The sequence below is a fragment of the Eumetopias jubatus genome, unplaced genomic scaffold (genome assembly GCF_037043125.1).
Source record: "Eumetopias jubatus isolate StellerSeaLion01/CBP00866 unplaced genomic scaffold, mEumJub1_p1.0 scaffold_5, whole genome shotgun sequence".
In the NCBI taxonomy this organism is placed as follows: domain Eukaryota; kingdom Metazoa; phylum Chordata; class Mammalia; order Carnivora; family Otariidae; genus Eumetopias; species Eumetopias jubatus.
In genome coordinates, this window is record NW_028274811.1 from 108,264,691 (window position 1) to 108,282,798 (window position 18,108).

The following is an 18,108-nucleotide window of genomic DNA, read 5'->3' on the forward strand; positions in this document are numbered from 1 at the left end:
TTTCCCCTCAAGGCCACACAATTGCCAGTTTCTTGTTTCTCTCCATTAATATTTTATGCTCTTATATACATAGCCCTCTTTCAGGGACTTTTTAATGACTTCCTATAACTTACACACCTAATCATATAGTTTTACATTATTAACCTTACTAGAAAATTGCTCACGTGACTTTTTAAAAAACAGAATGAATATTGAATCTCTCTGTGATAGATCCTAGTGAATGTTAAGGACATTTCTTGTTAGTTTTTTTGTTTTGTTTTTTACTGCATTTAAAATACATATTGAGGGGCACCTGGGTGGCTCAGTCAATAAGCATCTGCCTTCAGCTCAGGTCATGATCCCAGGGTCCTGGGATCGAGCCCCACATCGGGCTCCCTGCTCCGCGGGAGCCTGCTTCTCCCTCTCCCACTCCCCCGGCTTGTGTTCCCTCTCTCGCTGTGTCTCTCTCTGTCAAATAAATAAAATCTTTTTAAAAAATAAATAAATAAAATACATGTTGAATTTGGGGCTGGCTTTTCATATTCCCTTTTTCTTCCCCCCAAATCTTTATTTGAGCAAACTGCAAACTAAATTGTCTCACTGGATTTTGCCAAGGCTGAGCTTAACAAACTCATAGTCTCATATTTTGTTACCCTTGTAACCAGCAGGGGTCTCGGTTAGGGTAAATAAGAGCACAAGACTCTTCTTTTCACTGCTGAAAAGGATGTTCTGGACATATATTTGGAAAATTGGACAGAAAATAGTAACCTCGTTTTCTTTTTGAATTAGCAGAGCTAAATGAGGAGGTGTCTACTGATCTTGAGGAAAGATTTCACCTGGGGCTTTTCACAGACCGGGCTGCCCTGTACAGAATGATTGAGGTTGAAGGTGAGGCAAGTCCAGTCAACGTAACCCAGTCTATCTTTATGCTTCCCTAACTCCTCTACCTCCTTTATGGATGCCATCCTGTGGCATCATAATGGCTCGTTTTACATGTCAACTAACTAGCTTTTGAGCTCCATGATCTGCATATTCGCAAACACCCCTTGCATCGGTCCTAGGACCCTGAACATACAGTGTTCACTGTGAGTATAAGTGAAAGTGAGTGGGTGGACAAGTGACTAAGTGGGCTTCACACCACATTATGAACACTCCGGGAGATGACTCTCCCCTCAGCCAGCAACAGCATGTTCTAGGAGTTTGTTCCTCTCTTTCATCCGGCCTTTCTTACTCTGGAAGTCTGTGTAGACAGAGGTTTCTGAAACATCTTCCCAACATTCTCTCTCCTCTGAACAGGAAAAGGTCACTTGGAAAATGGCCACCCCGAGTTATTTCACCAGCTCATGCTTTGGAAGGGAGATCTAAAAGGTGTTCTTCAGACGGCAGCAGAAAGAGGGGAGCTGACAGACAGTCTGGTAGCTATGGCGCCAGTTGGTATGTCTTTCAACAAAAGTGCTATCACCTGGAGGATAAGTCCACTAAAGATGGACACTCTTATAGCGCCTGGGGGGCTCAGTCTGTTAAGTGTCTGCCTTCAGTTCATGTCATGATCCTGGGGTCCTGGGATGGAGCCCCGCGTCAGGCTCCCCACTCCACTGGGAGTCTGCTTCTCCTCTGCCTCTGCCCAACCCCACCTCCCCCCCCCCCCCGCCCCGTCCCCTGGCTCGTGCTCTCTCGCACACATTCTCTCTCAAATAAATAAAATCTTTTAAAAAGATGGACCCTCTCTTGCAGGACAGTTTGGCCGTGTCTGATAACCTTAACACAGCAATTCAAAGTGTTGGAAATTAACTGTACTCACACATGCAAAATGACAAGTATACATGGACTGTCATTACAGCAGTATTTATAATAGCAAAAGATCACGAGACCCTCTCTGTCCATCAGGAAGAGACTGGTTAAATCTCGTACCTCTAGACAGTAGAAGCTCCTGTGAAAGAATGAAGCAGCTCTGTGCATTCTAATGGAATAGAGCTCCAAAGTGTAGTAAGTGAAAAGAATCAAGGTATACATGCACAACAGTACTTATTACTCTGTCATTTATACTTAAGTGTGTCTTCATAGATTATTTCAAAAAGGTTTCAAAAAACTAATGGTTTTCTCCAGGGAAAGGAATTTGGACAAGTTTGGGTGGGTAGATGCCAGGATAACAAGGAAAGCTTTTATGCCATACCCAGTTTTTTTAACTGTATTTAAGTATACTAGAGAGAGAGAGAGAGAAGTACCCAGGTCATTGTCGAGACTGACAGTGAATTTCACCAACCTGAATGTACCCTCGTAACCAGCACCCATATCAAGAAGTGTAACACTACCAGCACCCTGGAAGCTTCTCTCATGCTGCTTTTCATTCAGTCTCCACACACCCCAACAAGGGTAATCACTGTCCTGACACCCATACTCTTTTGTACCTTTTGAATTTTGCACTATTTTGTATGTGTTACATAATCAAAGAAAAAAACTGATGTTTTAAAATGTGGGTATAGGGAGAGTAGATGAAGCAGATGATCTGTAATGGCAACTGAATTAGTATCTAAATGTTATACTTAATGCAGTGACTAAAACCAAGGCATTTTTAACCCAAATGTATGTATGTGCTGATTTTTTTTTCTTAAACCTCCTTCTTATTCAACCACCATCTTTTTCTTTTTTTTTTTTAATAGCTGGCTACCATGTGTGGCTGTGGGCCGTGGAAGCCTTTGCCAAACAGCTGTGTTTTCAAGATCAGTATGTCAAGGCTGCCTCTCACCTACTTTCTATCCACAAAGTGTATGAAGCTGTAGAGCTGCTCAAGTCAAACCATTTCTACAGGTTTGTATGATCCTACAGTTGAACCAATAGTTGAACATAATGTGAAATTCATCTGTTAAACAGCTCGGCTTACTGACAACCAGCACAAACCTCTGTTGTAATTAAACATCTCAAACATACAGAAATATACATACACTAGGTTAACAAACATCAATGCGCCCACTACCTGTACTTAACAAATGTTAATTTTTGTCAGTGTTTGCCACTGATCTTTTTCAGAACTTCTTTATCCCTAAAGTAACACAAATAGAGAAAACGGTGTAAGACAAAAGAGACAGAATCTTGCCAACCACCCCAAAAGCTCCCTGTGCCCCCAGTTTTAAGTATAACATTCCAGATTTGGTTGAATTGCCTTTCTCCAATTCTGACCTCATCCCTTGTCTAGAAGTAACCACTCTCCTGAGATTGGTATGAATCCTTCCTATCCAAGTTATTACACTTTCACTATAATATAACATATGGAAGCAGTGACAAACAAAAGGAATGAAGTATTTCTTGTAAATAACATATAATTTGGTCTTGTTTTTTAGCCAGTCTGATGGTTTCTGTCTTTTAATTGGAGTGCATAGGCCATTTACAATTAATGTAAATATTGGTGCGATTAAAATTTACCATCTTGCTACTTATCCCATCTGTTATTTGTTCATTTTGTCTTTTCCTGCTTTCTTTTGAATCAATTGAATATTTTCTTATCTCCAAAACTGGCTTATTAGCTATACTCCTATTCATTTATTTTATGGTTGCTTTAGGGCTTGTGATGATTAGCATTTTTAATTTATCACAGTTTACTTTCAAATAATATTGTATTACTTCTTATAGACAATGTATTTCTTTCCTTCCTACCTGTCCTTTCTGCTGTTGTCATATATTTGACATGTTATAGCCCCAGATTACACTATTAGAATTTTTGCTTTAACCTGCCATCTTTTTAAATAGTTTTTTATTAATTTTAAAATATTTTTTTAATATTTGCCCACATACGTATTTCCAGCATTTTTCATTCTCTTGTATAGGTCCAAGGCTCTAATTGCTATCAACTCCTTCTTCACCTGAACAAGATCTTCACATCTTATAGTGTGATTCTTCTGGGAACCAATTCCATCAACTTTTGTTTGTCTTTTATAAAGCCTTTAATTTTGCTTTCATTTTAAAGGATCTTTCTCTGGCAGTTTTTGTCTTTCAGGGTGTCAGAGATGACATTGCTTTCTCTTACATTGTTTTTGACTTGACTACTGCATTTAATCTCATCTTTATTATATAGGAACTGTGTCATTTTTCTCTTACTATTTTTAGAACTTTCTCCCATCACTGATTTTCAGCTATTTGATGTGATGGCTTTGAGGGGACTTTCTTTTTCTTTATTCTGTTTTGGTGTGTCTTCCTTTAGAGAGTGTTGCACTCTGTTTTAGAGAGCATTAAAGTTGCTATGGATCTTGGGTGCCTGGGTGGCTCAGTCAGTTAAGCAGCTGCCTTCAGCTCAGGTCATGATCCTGGGTTCCTGGGATTGAGCCTCGTGTCAGGGCTCCCTGCTCAGTGGGGAGTCTGCTTCTCCCTCTGCCCCTCCCACAGCTCATGCTTGCTCGCTCACTCGCTCTCTCAAATAAATAAAATCTTAAAAAAAAAAGTTGGTATGGATCAGCTTGATCTTTTCATAGCTTGTTTTTAGGCTTTCTTAGGACAAGTTTAAAGAAATCTATACTCTAGGGGCGCCTGGGTGGCTCAGTTGGTTAAGCCACTGCCTTCGGCTCAGGTCGTGATCCCAGGGTCCTGGGATCGAGCCCCGCATCGGGCTCCCTGCTTCTCAGGGAGCCTGCTTCTCCTGGAGCCTGCTTCTCCCTCTCCCTCTGCCTGCCACTCCACCTGCTTGTGCTCTCTCTCTCTGTCTCTCTCTCTGTGTCAAATAAATAAATAAAATCTTAAAAAAAAAGAAATCTATACTCTAGAATTAGTTTGCCCTTCTACCTTTTGAATGCCTTGTGTAGTCAACAAATCAACTCACATGTCTGGCTGGTCGAAACACAAAAGTTCCCCAGGCCCCTGAGTGAGCTCTGGGAAGTACTCAGCTTACAGTTCCCTGACTGTTCTTTGTCCCCACCCTTAAGGAGTTTCGTGCACATGTATGGTTTAGCCAGACTCCATGGGATTCCCCACAGAGTTCTGTAGACCCTTCTCTGGACAGCTTCTTCCTTCCTATCACCCTGGCCATTAGATTCCAGTTGCTTTGTCTCTCCTCAACTCAGTGAGACTGCTGAGGTTCTGCTGGGGTTGCCTGTAGGAAGATGCCTGCAGGGGGGCCCTGACAGGGCTCACATCATTGGTTCCCTTCCCTCCAGGATGACAGTCCTGAGCTGCCTGGTACCCAGTGTCTGAAAAAATATGTATTTTGTCTAGTTTTATGGCAGGAGGGTAAGTCTGGTCACTATTACTCCGTCATGGCTAGAAGTTGATATCTCAAAATACTTCTTAAATATTGTTCTACCTAGATCATTTTAATCTAAAATACTTTAATTCCAGCTACAACTTTATGTTGGCTGCAACTCAGAAGTTGTATGTCACTTGGAAAATATTAGTTCACAGAATTATACAGATACTCTAAATGTTAACACATCTCATTATAAAATATCCAAAAAAAAAATCACATTCTTTAATACCACCATCAGTCTCTTCAGAAGAATCTTTAACTTTCGGGAAGCTGTCATGCCCAGAGTAGCATTTATTAGACAAATTTCCTAAAATTCTAGTTTTCACTTGAAAGCTCAAATTTTATCATTGGCAACAATACTGGTGGTTGTCTTCTGTGAAGGGACAGGACTGGGGGACCCCCAGGAATCCACAGACCACACGTTAAGAACTGCTGACCTAGGTAAAGAATTGAGCTCAGCATGTGTTTTTAACTTCTCACGTAGTGCAGGAAAACGTTTTTTATAGGCTGTTGGAACACTATAAACAATACCAGAGGGACAGCTTGCCCTATCTTCTAGCCTTTTCAAATTGGCTAATACCTGTTCTTGCCTCTAGGGAAGCTATTGCAGTTGCCAAGGCCCGACTGCGCCCAGAGGACCCGATCCTGAAGGACCTGTATCTCACCTGGGGAGCCATCCTGGAAAAAGACGGCCATTATGCTGTAGCTGCCAAATGGTAAGCCTGAGGGAACAGGCATGTGTCCGAACACAGAAGAGCACGATAAGAATAATACGTTTGGGGGGGACGTAAAGTGAATAGAAAGTAAAAAGGCATATGTGTTTTAAACCCGGCTTCATAAGATTCATCAGGACCTACCTCCTTGGTATTTATATGAATCATGGTAACTATTCAGGAAACCTCAGTAGCAGACTCAGGAGGTCCCCCTTTTTCTAGTAGTGTCTTTACCATCAAACAAGGAAACTGGAAGGGAATGAAGACTCTGTTTGGGTTCAGTTCAGCAAATGTTGAGGTTCCTTTCTGTCCTTACCCTGTATGATGCTGTCACTCATTATCTGTGTGGCAGTGGAAGGGGGAGTAGGAGATGTGTTGATGACACTTTGGGGTTTTCTTTTGTATTGCAGCTATTTAGGGGCTGCTTCTGCCTACGACGCAGCCAAAGTTTTGGCCAAGAAGGGAGATGCAGCCTCTCTTAAGACGGCGGCAGAGTTGGCTTCCATCGTAGGAGAGAATGCGTTGTCCTCTTCCCTGGCTCTCCGGTGTGCCCAGGAGCTGCTTCTGGCCAGGAACTGGGTGGGAGCCCAGGAAGCCCTGAAGCTGCATGAAAGTCTAAAGGTCAGTCAGCTACTGTATCTCCTGGGATTTAAGAAGGAAGGGCCCCGAGCCCTTTTCTAGTTGAATTCCAAATGAAGAACCCCGTTGAACAAGCTGTACCAGTTAGGCAGGTATCCTTAGAAGTGTCCTGCCAGCCCTGGCCAGACGATCCCATGGAAGTACCTTGGCTTGTCAGGTGCCACATTGAGAGTAAGAGAGAATGTGGTCATTCACAGTAATTGTCCTTCCTTAGCAGTTTGTGTACCACATATATGAGCAGACTTCAATCAGCTCAGCCCCTAGGCTAGCAGTCTGGTATTTCTTCCTTGGTGTCATCAGGTCTTTGAAGAGGGAGAGGAAGAGGGATTAGCCTCTGACAGAAATCATGGTGCTCTGCCATTGCACCCCTCATTAGCTTTAAGCCATAAAGAAGTGTGGTAAAATCAGTATTTTGTTAAATGTCTATTTATCCCTTTCTGGTTAAAAATGAGTAATTTACCATTGCCTTATGTGACACATCAAAACCAAGATTAACTTTTTTTTTTTTAAGATTTTATTTATTTGACAGAGACACAGTGAGAGAGAGAACACAAGCAGGGGCAGTGGAAGAGGGAGAAGCAGGCTTCCCGCCGAACAGGGAGCCTGATGCGGGGCTCAATCCCAGGACCCTGGGATCATGACCCGAGCCAAAGGCAGATGCTTAATGACTGAGCCACCCAGGCTCCCCAAAACTGAGATTACTTTTCAAAGCATCAGCATTCTTAGTTTCCAAAACACATAAACATTTGGCCGATTTTAGACAACTTTGCTGGTCAGATATTTGTAAGTTCCTCTTTCCCTAGTAGAGTTACTGGACCTAAAGACAGTTCCTAGCTAAATATTCATAGCCCAAGAAAAATAGTAGCTTTGGGGCGCCTGGGTGGCTCAGTTGTTAAGCATTTGCCTTCAGCTCAAGTCATGATCCCAGGGTCCTGGGATCGAGCCCCGCGTCGGGCTCCCTGCTCTGCGGGAAGCCTGCTTCTCCCTCTCCCGCTCCCCCTGCTTGTGTTCCCTCTCTGGCTGTCTCTCTCCCTGTCAAATAAATAAAAACCTTGGGGCGTCTGGGTGGCTCAGTTGGTTAAGCAACTGCCTTCAGCTCAGGTCATGATCCTGGAGTCCCGGGAACACGTCCCGCATTGGGCTCCCTGTTCAGTGGGGAGCCTGCTTCTCCCTCTAAGCCTCCCTCCTCTCATGCTCTCTCTCTCTCTCTCTCCTTCTCTCTCTCAAATAAATAAAATCCTTAAATAAATAAATAAATAAATATCTTTAAAAAAAATAGTAGCTTTCTGAGAACTGCAAAATAAAAATGGAGACAAAAGGAGTATACCCTCAAAGATAGTGTCATTTTGTGTATTAGTTATAAGTGACCAAATCTAGAGAGAGTTTAATTTATCCATAGCAAAAAAAAAAAGTTTCCAAAATGGCTATTTAGCATTTCTTTTTTTCCTCTTAAACAGCATCCTTATCAAAGCAAGAAAACCTTTAAGCTTATGCTAAATGCTGTTCTGATAATGATCAGGCTATTTTGACTATGGGTAACAGAGACCGTCTGAAGCTTAACTGAGAAGATATTATTATATAAGGGTACACACGAATCTCATGGCAACTGAAAGCCTAGCAAAAAGAAAGATTTTCTTCTAGGGCTTCTCTGTGTGCTATTTTCTTCTCTTCCAGCTGACTCCCTCTTAAACTTACTGAGACATGGTGCCTAACATCTGCCCCAGCTCTCAGATCTACACAGCTTATCTGCTGTAGTACCTTCTGCCCATTACACTTTATTTCTGTATCCCTTAATCTAAAGTTTGGGGAGGGGCTAAGAACTGGATGAATCCAGGCCATCTTTTCTCAAACTGGGCCACAAGACTTAGGTGGCTGGCCTGCATGTGGCTTACATTATAGTGGGCAGGGTTCCGTGTTATAAAAATGTTTGCTTGGGCTCCAGGCTACTCCCAGGATCCCTGCAGAGGCATCTGGAAAAATGTCTATTAGATCACATCTTTCCCCCCTCGCTCGTGACTCACACTGGCCAGAGGCAGCCCACTAAGGGGTTTGGTTGCTGCAGATGTAATGGGGAACACACGGAGAAACTGAGAACTCTCGAGACAGGCACTTCCACTGCATAACAGTTCCTGTCCTTTGTTGTTGGGCTCCAGGGGCAGAGACTGGTGTTTTGCCTTCTTGAGCTACTGTCCAAGCACCTGGAGGAAAGGCAGCTTTCAGAGGCCAGAAGCTCTTCCTACAACGCCTGGGCTGCAGGCACTGAAGGACCCTTCGTGGAGAGGGTGACTGCTGTATGGAAGAGTACCTTCGGCCTGGATAACCCAGAGCATTGTCAGGCAGCACTACAGCAACTGCAGAGTATCAAGTACCCATCTGCTACAAGCAACACTCCCTCCAAACAGGTACCCTGTCTGCACTCTGTAGTAAGACTTCCTTAGTCCATGTCCAGTATAATAATGAAACAAGTTGAATGCCGTTTGCTTTTCAGAAAAGACCAAGGAAGGCCCAGGCAACCTGGAAAGATCCCTCCAGACTGATTAAAGCCCTTTGGCTTTGAAGTTAGCCTTGATCAGTCTTCTCTTAAAAAAAAAAGGCAGAAAGAAAGTCTAAAAATACAGAAAAGCATAGAGAAAAATAGAGTACCCGTCAACCAGAATTAACAAACGTTCACATTTTGTCATTTTTGCTTCACTGTGTTTTGGTTTTGTTTTATATATTCTTCTAGTTTTTAGTAAAAGAAATATAACAAGGTTGAAGTCCCTGGTACCCCATTTCCCTTTCCTAGCTCACCAAAGGCAGCCCCTAAGTCAGGCCATATGTATTCTTTTGTGCCTTCCTTATTTCAGTGAGCAGTTTGTAAAATCTCTCCATATTGATGCAAAGAGATAAAGTTGATTCATTGTAAGAGCTATACCCATCCTATAAATAGGTATCAGTTTATGTACTTTTTCTTTTGAAAATGAGGGTACATTATTTTTGAGAAACAAGACTTTCTCAAATGATATATAACACTATGGGAAACAGTTTGGCAGTTTCTTATAAACTTATAAAGTTAAACATAGACATGCGGGCGCCTGGGTGGCTCAGTTGGTTAAGCGACTGCCTTCGGCTCAGGTCATGATCCTGGAGTCCCGGGATCGAGTCCCGCGTCGGGCTCCCTGCTCAGCGGGGAGTCTGCTTCTCCCTCTGACCCTCTTCCCTCTCGTGCTCTCTATCTCTCATTCTCTCTCTCTCTCTCATAAATAAATAAATTCTTAAAAAAATAAATAAATAAATAAACATAGACATGCTCAGGAACTCAACAGTCCCACTGCCTAGATATTTCACTAAAAGAAATGAAATCAGGTGTGCACACAAACTTGTACACAAATGTTTGTTGCAGCTTAGTTCACAACAACCAAAAATGAGAACCCAAATGTCCATCAGCTGGTGAACGGAAATGCAGACTATGTTTTATCCATACAGTGGACACTAAAAAGGACTGAACTAGTGGCATACAAATAGTATCAATGAATCCTGAAACTATTATGATAAGTGAAAAAACAAAGACACAAAAGACTGTATACTCTGTATTTCTACTTATATGAATTCTAGAAAAGACAAAATTTATAGTGACCAAAACCAGCTCAGTGGTTGCCAGGGGGTGGGGAGAGGGGAATGCATACAAAGGGACACGTGGGGATATTTTACAATGATGAAAATGGTCTAGGTCTTGACTTTGGTGGTGAGTGTAGGATATATATACATACAGATATATGTATTTATCAAAACTCATCAAATTGCTCACTATAAATTAATCTTAATTACACTCCAGCTTGGTTGGTTGAATTACAGCTTTTAGTTCTGAAACTCACTTTTTGTTTTAATTAAATACAAATGTCAAGGCATTTTTTTTTTTTTAGCATGAGCAGACTTTAACACCAGACAAGGTATGTTACTGTGCAGCTAGATAGGAAAGTTTCTCAAATAGGGAAACAAAAATGGTTGGTGGAGATAGGAGAAGCTTTCTTAAACGTCCACTGTCTGTACTTCTTCCAAGTGCAGTCAATAGGAATATTTCTGGTATCATCGCAGTGCTCGCTGTGGGAGATTGTTTAACTGAAACTCTGGCTCCTCCCTCCAGCTTCTGCTTCACATTTGCCATGACCTGACCTTGGCAGTGCTGAGCCAGCAGGTGGCCTCCTGGGACGGGGCTGTGGAAGCCCTGCTTCGCGCTGTGGTCCGGAGCTACGACTCCGGAAACTTCACCATCATGCAGGAAGTGCACTCAGCCTTTCTTCCTGAAGGTAAATGACCGCCCCCCCACCATCTCTGCTGGGGCATGCCTACTAATGGATGATATAATCACCACCAGTGGTATAGCCCTAGGAGGACATACATCAGTGAAAGATAGAGACCGGCCAGCTATGTCATTTACCACCCAGTTTGAATTCTCTTACCCAGGCTCCTAAGAGGTAGCCAGAATGACTGAGCTGTTTTCCTTTACCTGGCCCTACCTACCTTATCTACCTTACTTCCTTCTATAAATTTTCCTACACAGTTTGAGAGAAATAGCCATGTGCTCACAAGTTAGTTAAGAACGAAAAAGCTCATGCGGTGCTTGGCTGGCTCAGTCGGAGGAGCATGCAACTCTTGATCTAAGGATTAGAAGTTTGAGCCCCACGTTGGGTGTAGAGAAACATTTAAAATAAATCAATGAATGAATTAAAAAAAAGAGAAGCACAGCAGAAAGACATTCTTTGAACTGCACAGTCACTAAACTAAATCACTGATTTTTTTCAGAGACATAGTGGGATCTTACCTCCGAGAGCTTTAATAGGAAGATGGAATATTTTTTCTATAATGCTTTGACACATAGACTACAGCAACAAGAATGCTGTCCTAGGTCAGGAAATGTTTAGCTCTAGTTGGCTTTTGGTGAAGGGATGTGGTCCCATGGATCACCGCTATCCTTTCTTCTTGAGATCCTCTCCTTGAGTGATAGGAAACATAAGGGGAGGGACCAGATTTCTGGCAGATAAAGAAACACACAACCCTAAATCCTTTTCTTCTCCTCCTAGGCTGTGACCATCTAAGAGACAAACTAGGTGAACATCAGTCCCCCACCACACCAGCTTTCAAAAGTTTGGAGGCCTTTTTTATTTATGGACATTTGTATGAATTCTGGTGGTCTCTCTCCAGGCCTTGCCCCAAATCCAGTGTTTGGGTAAGAGCTGCTCATAGAAGGACAACTTCTGTTGAGCAAAGCCAGCAGATAAACAATGCCAGCCCTGAAGAAACAGACTCCAAAGTTTCTCAGCCAGAGCCAAGCAGGCCTCCAGAGTTAGATGTGAGACTCACAGAAGAAAGCGAGCAAATGCTGATCACTTGTAAAGAGCTTTTTTCAGAAAAGCACGCCAGTCTCCAAAACTCACAGAGAACCGTTGCTGAAGTCCAAGAGACCTTGGCAGAAATGATCCGCCAACACCAGAAGAGTCAAGTCTGTAAATCTACAACAAATGGTCCTGATAAGAATGAATCTGAACAGGTGGCAGAACAGTCCCTCTCTAGTCCTCCAAGCGAGTGGTAAGTAGTGAGTCTATACAAGGTGGAATTGGAAATACCCTGCTGAGTTCTCACATCATCATCAGATAAAAATCAGCACATGATGAGCTTGATCAGGTCACTTGCCAACACCATAATATAGTCTGCACCGGCCTCAGAGTCCAGCATGGGTTCTAATCCTGGCTCTGCTGAGTGACCTCAGGCAAGATTCTTAATGTTTCTGAGCTTTTGTTCCCTCATCTATAATTGAGAGTACCTACTCCTACCTCGCTTGTTTGGGGAATTAAATGAAATCACAAATAATGTTAATAACAATAGCACAGACAATAAAACAATACCTTTGAGCAAAAAGTAGATTTCCCCCTCCCAAAAAAATTAATCATGTAAAATGGGGAGTTGTATTATTGCATCATTAATGAAAACCACAGTTTTTCACTGTTTTGTGCTATCCCAGAAAATACACAAAAAGGGTAGTGGTACAAAACTGCATGTTGAATTGAGAAAATCCCAAGTGATCAGAATGCTATAGCATCCTAAGCACTTCTGTTGAACATAGGGTCCAGGTGGATGACAGGAGCCAATCACCAATCACTGTAAAGCTCATCTGCACTATTACAGGGCTCTCTGCCTTGGGCATTTGTGGTGATTAACGGTTACTGATTGGTTATTATGCTGAGTGCCTTTTACCTAGATTGTCTCCCAGCACAAGGCTTAGAACAGAGTAACTAGTACCATCAATAAACTGGTAACTAGTGTTAGTAACTGAAAAAAAAAAATTAAGAAGTTTTGAAACCCTTATATATTTTTTGCTGTAAAAATACTCCCATTGGGGGAAAAAAAGACTCCCATTGAAATCTTGAGTCAGAGTTTTGAGTCACTTTTCCAGTAAGCCACCACACTCTAGGCAGCTCTAGGTTTGGTTTTAGTAACAAGAAAAACACTAAAAAGTTCTCTAATCCAGCAGCTCTTAACCTCTGGATCACAGGACTCCTTTGAGAAGCTTAAGACACTCTTCCCAGAAAAAGTGTGCATCCATATACCTATGGTTAGGAGCCCCAGCTATGTCGACTATTCCCAGAGAAATCCAGGCTTTCTGCACTTGGCTGCCAAATTGAAAACCTCAGGATCCTAAATTTTCGTTAGAATTATGTGTCTAAGAAGTGGGAATTTGGAAAATAGTGAATGGTATTTCATTTGGAAAAATTCATATCAAATTAAATTCCCTCCTCTTGACCTTTGTATTAAAAATGAGAGATAAGACCCAGCTGACAAAAGAATTTTATTTATAGGATAACAGTTAAAAGTTATGTGGGGCAAGGCATATGACTTAGGCTTTTTTTATTATTATTATTTTTACTAGTAAAGAAGAAAAAAATCAGCCACTTTCTCTGCCTGAATTAACCAAAAGGCTGACGGAGGCAAATGAGAAAATAGCTAAATTTCCTGAGAGTGTTAAGGTAAGATTTATAGCAGTTCATTTGGTAAAACATGATTTTTTTATATTATCTATTGACTATACCAAATTTTTAAGGTCATCTGATTCTTTGTACCATTTCTGAAATCTACACATTTGTATGATTAAAAATTTAGGATCCCATTGTGTCTGGTTAACTAAAATGTTTGTGAGAATGGGATTATTGACATCCCAAGCAATTTTATACCTCATTCTTCAGAGAAATGGAACAAATTTTGGAATTGGGAAGTAAAATAAAATTAAAATTGGTACCATGTATTTGATAGCTTACAGATGGATGGGTGTATTTGAATGTGGCCCTGGTATTAAAGGAGAGTCATGATTTGAATTAACTGAATAGGGCTCTAGAAAAAGAGTCTTTCATTTGAGAAAGGCTGTCCCAGTAGCCATCCAGTTTTGAGTGTCCTCTGTCCTCAGAGGAACTGACAAAAAGCCTTATAAAGGAAATGGCCCAGCCGTGCCTGAGAAGTTTCACCAGATGAGACTTTTGAGTTGCTGGTGCCTCTGTGCAGGTATATGTGGCTCTTCTGAAATGTTTCCTTGTTCATCCCCGTGTCATCTTTCAGACCTGGCCCTTCCCAGATGTGCTGGAGTGCTGCCTTATCCTGCTTCACATCGGGTCCCAGTGTCCTGGCAGCGTGACCCAGGACATGCAGCGACAGGCCCAAGAGCTCCTTCAGAAATACGGCAACACTAAAGTTTACAAAAGATACTGCCAGACCTTCTGCACGTGAATTTTCAAGGACCTTTAAGAAAACTGTGCCAAATTCAAAACGTATGACACCCTTCACCTTGCAGTTACACCGTGCCAGACATTCACTCTGATCCCTAGATGTTTTTGCAGTGATCTAAATATAACAAATGAGGGTCAAGTTTGAATTGACTCTATTCTACCCTTAGACATAATGGAATCGGACTTCGGACTCAACTGTGGTTTCCTCCTGGAGGAAGGATCATGAAAAGCCGGCAGTAGATATTCAGAACTAATACCTGCAGGGTGATTGTTGGTCATCTCTAAAGCCTTATGCAGGTTTCACCCAAAGAGGAGAAACTTTTTAACTACCCAAAGTGTTATGTTCTTAAACACAAGCTACCTTTATAAATACTTCGCCTGATGGTAAACATGTCGTTCTTGTTGGAGATAGAATTGCTACATTTTATGAGTTGGTATCCTTTTCCTTACTGGTTTTGTTAGCTTGGGTTCTCCCCTTCTGTCCTTCCAAAGACTTCACTTAGAATGTGAAATAGGCCTTTACCCATCATGTTGACTTTACCATCCATCTGAACTTTACGTCAAAAATTTGGTTTTATTGTTTCATCTAATTGCTTATTTAAGAGCAAATCATTTACTAAAGCATTAGAAGAACAAATAACTAAAACTCAGATGTGTCTTATCCCTTCAGTTTTATAAAATGTAATGGTGATCAAAATAGCTCAGGAAGAAATTACTGTTTCAGTGGCTCTTAATCTTTTTTGGATCACAAGACCCTTTGAGAATTAAAGCCACAGATGGTCTTTGAAGAAAAACGAATAATTCTGCATATGTAACTTTTGGATCAGTGGACTCCCAACTTCAGCATAATGGGATCCTACATACTATTTAATTGTAAAACCTGTTCATTCTCCCCCTCCCCACCCATTATTGAGCATTCTCTTGAGGTCTTTTCTTCTCTCTGGTAAAATAGTTGAACAATGTCAGGAACAGATGTTTCTGTAATATCCCAGTTGCTGGGGTGTAAAAATCAGATAGTCTGGGGTAGGGTCAGGAGGGATCACTCTTTCCCAGTAATATAACTATTTTCTTCTGGGATTCATTGTGAAAACTTTTCTGTGTGAGTGTCCAGTTTATTTTTCAATTATTTCCTAAGTTGGAGTTGTTGTGAGCAGCAAGAATAAAATTCATTAACAGGAACTCTAGGAAGGAAAAAGTTTGAGAGACTATTATTTAAAGATCTGACCAGGGGTTTTGTTTATTTTAACTAGACCTAGCTTTAGAATTTAAAGATGAATTTAAAATTTACAAATATTGTAGAATTTAGATCCTCATGATTCTTTACACAGTAACTTGAACTTGAGGAAGAAGATGCATTGTTACCAGGGATGGAAAATCTTCTTGGCTGCAAAGATTATACATAGGCATGGCTATGTGGAGAACTAGGTATCAGTTCTACAATCTTTGCTGAAATGAACAAATGCTTCAACTTGCAGAGATAGAAAATATTTATTCCCTTCCACTTAAAGAACAGTATTATTAAACTAGAAATTCTAAACTCCTTCATGATTTATCAGAACCATCATCTGTGCTTGGAGGAATCCTACACACTGCTCGGTTACTGCTTTGGTAAGAACAAGAGTTACTACTTGACAACTAAGCAATAAAACTACCCAGAAGGTAACAGAAGTGACACGATTCCATTTCCTCCCAAACTCCTCTCCTCTTTCCCATACTAGATAATGTAGTTAAAGCCATTCCAATTTGAATAAATGGTTTTCATTTCTATCTCCCTAATTATCAGAACCACAAAGAGCCAAAGCAACAAGGAGTTGACTCAAGCTTTCTAAGTAGGTATCGCTAAGCAAATGTAGAATTAGTGTTGGTCCTTTACCCAGTCCAAACCCTCTAATACAAACCACCATCTCATTACCCAGATGATTGCTCTCACCTCCTACTGTCTCTCAACCTGCTCTTATTACTGATTCTCCATTCTTCATATACCAATGAGAAGTTTAAATTACAAATCAGATCTTACCAATTTCCTGTTTAAAACAATTATTTCAGTACTTTCCCATTGTTAGTGGAAAAAAGATCATCTTGCAGGGCTTCAAAGGCCCTGCCTGACCCCACCATTTATCTCTTGGCCTCCTGTTCTTAACACTCTCATCCTTGTTTCTACATCCCACCCACACTGGTCTCTTAGGCTGCTGGACCCCACCGAGTTTTCTTGTCATCTCAGTAGTTTTGCCCATGTTGTTCTTTCGCCTGGTCCCTCCTTATCCATCTCTTAGATCTCAGCTCAAATGTCCCTTCTCGAAAGACCGTCCCTGAACCACAACCTAAAGGACATCAGTCTCCTGTACTTTACAGCTCACAAATTATTTTTGTGAATTAGGTACTCTTTGGCAACACAGATGTAAGCTCCAATGAGGATAGAGATGATGTCTTCCATGTGCTGTTTTATCCCTAGCACCTATTTACAGTGTCTCGTATCTAGTAGGTGTATGATGGAAACTTACGAACTGAATAAATTAGGAAATTGAAAGAATATTCATTAATAGCTTAGACTTAAAAAGACTCAACTCATTCATACCAGCACTAGCTGACAATTAGGCGTGTACTTGGTAGTCAACCTTACTAGGTTAGAACAGAAATTTAAGAACATTTGGCAATTTATGTGGAGGGGCTTGAATTCACCCATAATTAGCATTCTCTGGTTACTCTACAGGACCATCCCTTTCTGAGCATAACCAACCACTCACAAAGCCCTACACGTGTTCATAGATACTATACAAAGCAAAGTTCTTGCCAGTTCTACTAAACTTGTGCACTTTCTTTAGCAACACTTTATATAAACTGTCTCTTATCCCTCCCACTCAACAATAAGTTCCTCAACCCTTCACCTCAACATCTCTCCTGACCTAAGTCTCCTCAACCCCAGCAAAGATAAATTCCCTCTTTGAATCCAAATTTAGGACATCTGGGGCACCTTGGTGGCTCAGTTGGTTAAGTGTCTGTCTTCAGCTCAGGTCACAGTCCCAGGGTCCTGGGATCAAGCCCTACCTGCTCAGGGAGTAGTCTGTTTCTCCCTCTGCACCTCCCCCCCACTCTTGTACTCTCACTCAAATAAATAAAATCTTTAAAAAAAATAAATAAATAGGGGCGCCTGGGTGGCTCAGTCGTTAAGTGTCTGCCTTTGGCTCAGGTCATGATCTCAGGGTCCTGGGATCGAGCCCCGCGTCGGGCTCCCTGCTCCGCGGGAGGCCTGCTTCTCCCTCTCCCACTCCCCCTGCTTGTGTTCCCTCTCTTGCTGTGTCTCTGTCAAATAAAATCTTTAAAAAATAAAAAAATAAATTTAGGACATCTATGCAGGCCCCAGTCACCAGCATGCCAAAGAACTTGGCTGAGAACCACTGACCCTCACCTATGCTGCTTTTACCACAAACCAGTGATAAATAACTCTCTTCTTATATGTGAACATCCCAGTGGAAAGCCTACAACTGCTCCTATACCAGGCTTCTTGAAACTATTTTGTGCCAATTGGAAGGGTTGGAAATAGTATGGAGCCAATGCTACAATACCACAAGTTCAATTTGTCTTAAAAGTCCACTAATTAACAAGCTAATCCACCAAATGGAGTGGTCCCAGGACAGAATTAAAACTAGTTTTCCTAGTAAGGCTGAACAGTCAGTCAGGGATTATAAAGTGAAGAGACAATTCCATTTACACAGTTGGTCATTAACTTCCTACAGGGGAGCCTGGGTGGCTCAGTCGCTTAAGTGTCTGCCTTTGGCTCAGGTCATGATCCCAGGGT

At 41.6% G+C, this 18,108-nt stretch overlaps 1 protein-coding gene across 4 annotated transcripts in view; it reads left to right on the forward strand.

Moving 5' to 3' along the window:
* The window catches only part of GEMIN5 (gem nuclear organelle associated protein 5), a 43,421-nt gene extending 25,941 nt beyond the window's left edge, over nt 1-17,480 (forward strand). For 2 of the 4 annotated variants that reach the window (XM_028106565.2, XM_028106567.2), the window contains exons 19-28: nt 769-867; nt 1,276-1,413; nt 2,640-2,787; nt 5,806-5,925; nt 6,333-6,543; nt 8,715-8,963; nt 10,685-10,847; nt 11,622-12,126; nt 13,466-13,562; nt 14,146-17,480. In XM_028106565.2, coding sequence (XP_027962366.1) covers nt 769-867; nt 1,276-1,413; nt 2,640-2,787; nt 5,806-5,925; nt 6,333-6,543; nt 8,715-8,963; nt 10,685-10,847; nt 11,622-12,126; nt 13,466-13,562; nt 14,146-14,313 — 1,898 coding nt within the window. In that variant the 3' untranslated portion in view covers nt 14,314-17,480. The remainder of the gene's footprint in view (nt 1-768; nt 868-1,275; nt 1,414-2,639; nt 2,788-5,805; nt 5,926-6,332; nt 6,544-8,714; nt 8,964-10,684; nt 10,848-11,621; nt 12,127-13,465; nt 13,563-14,145) is intronic. The other 2 variants (XM_028106566.2, XM_028106568.2) reach the window with 1 other exon arrangement.
* The last annotated feature ends 628 nt before the right edge of the window (nt 17,481-18,108 follow it).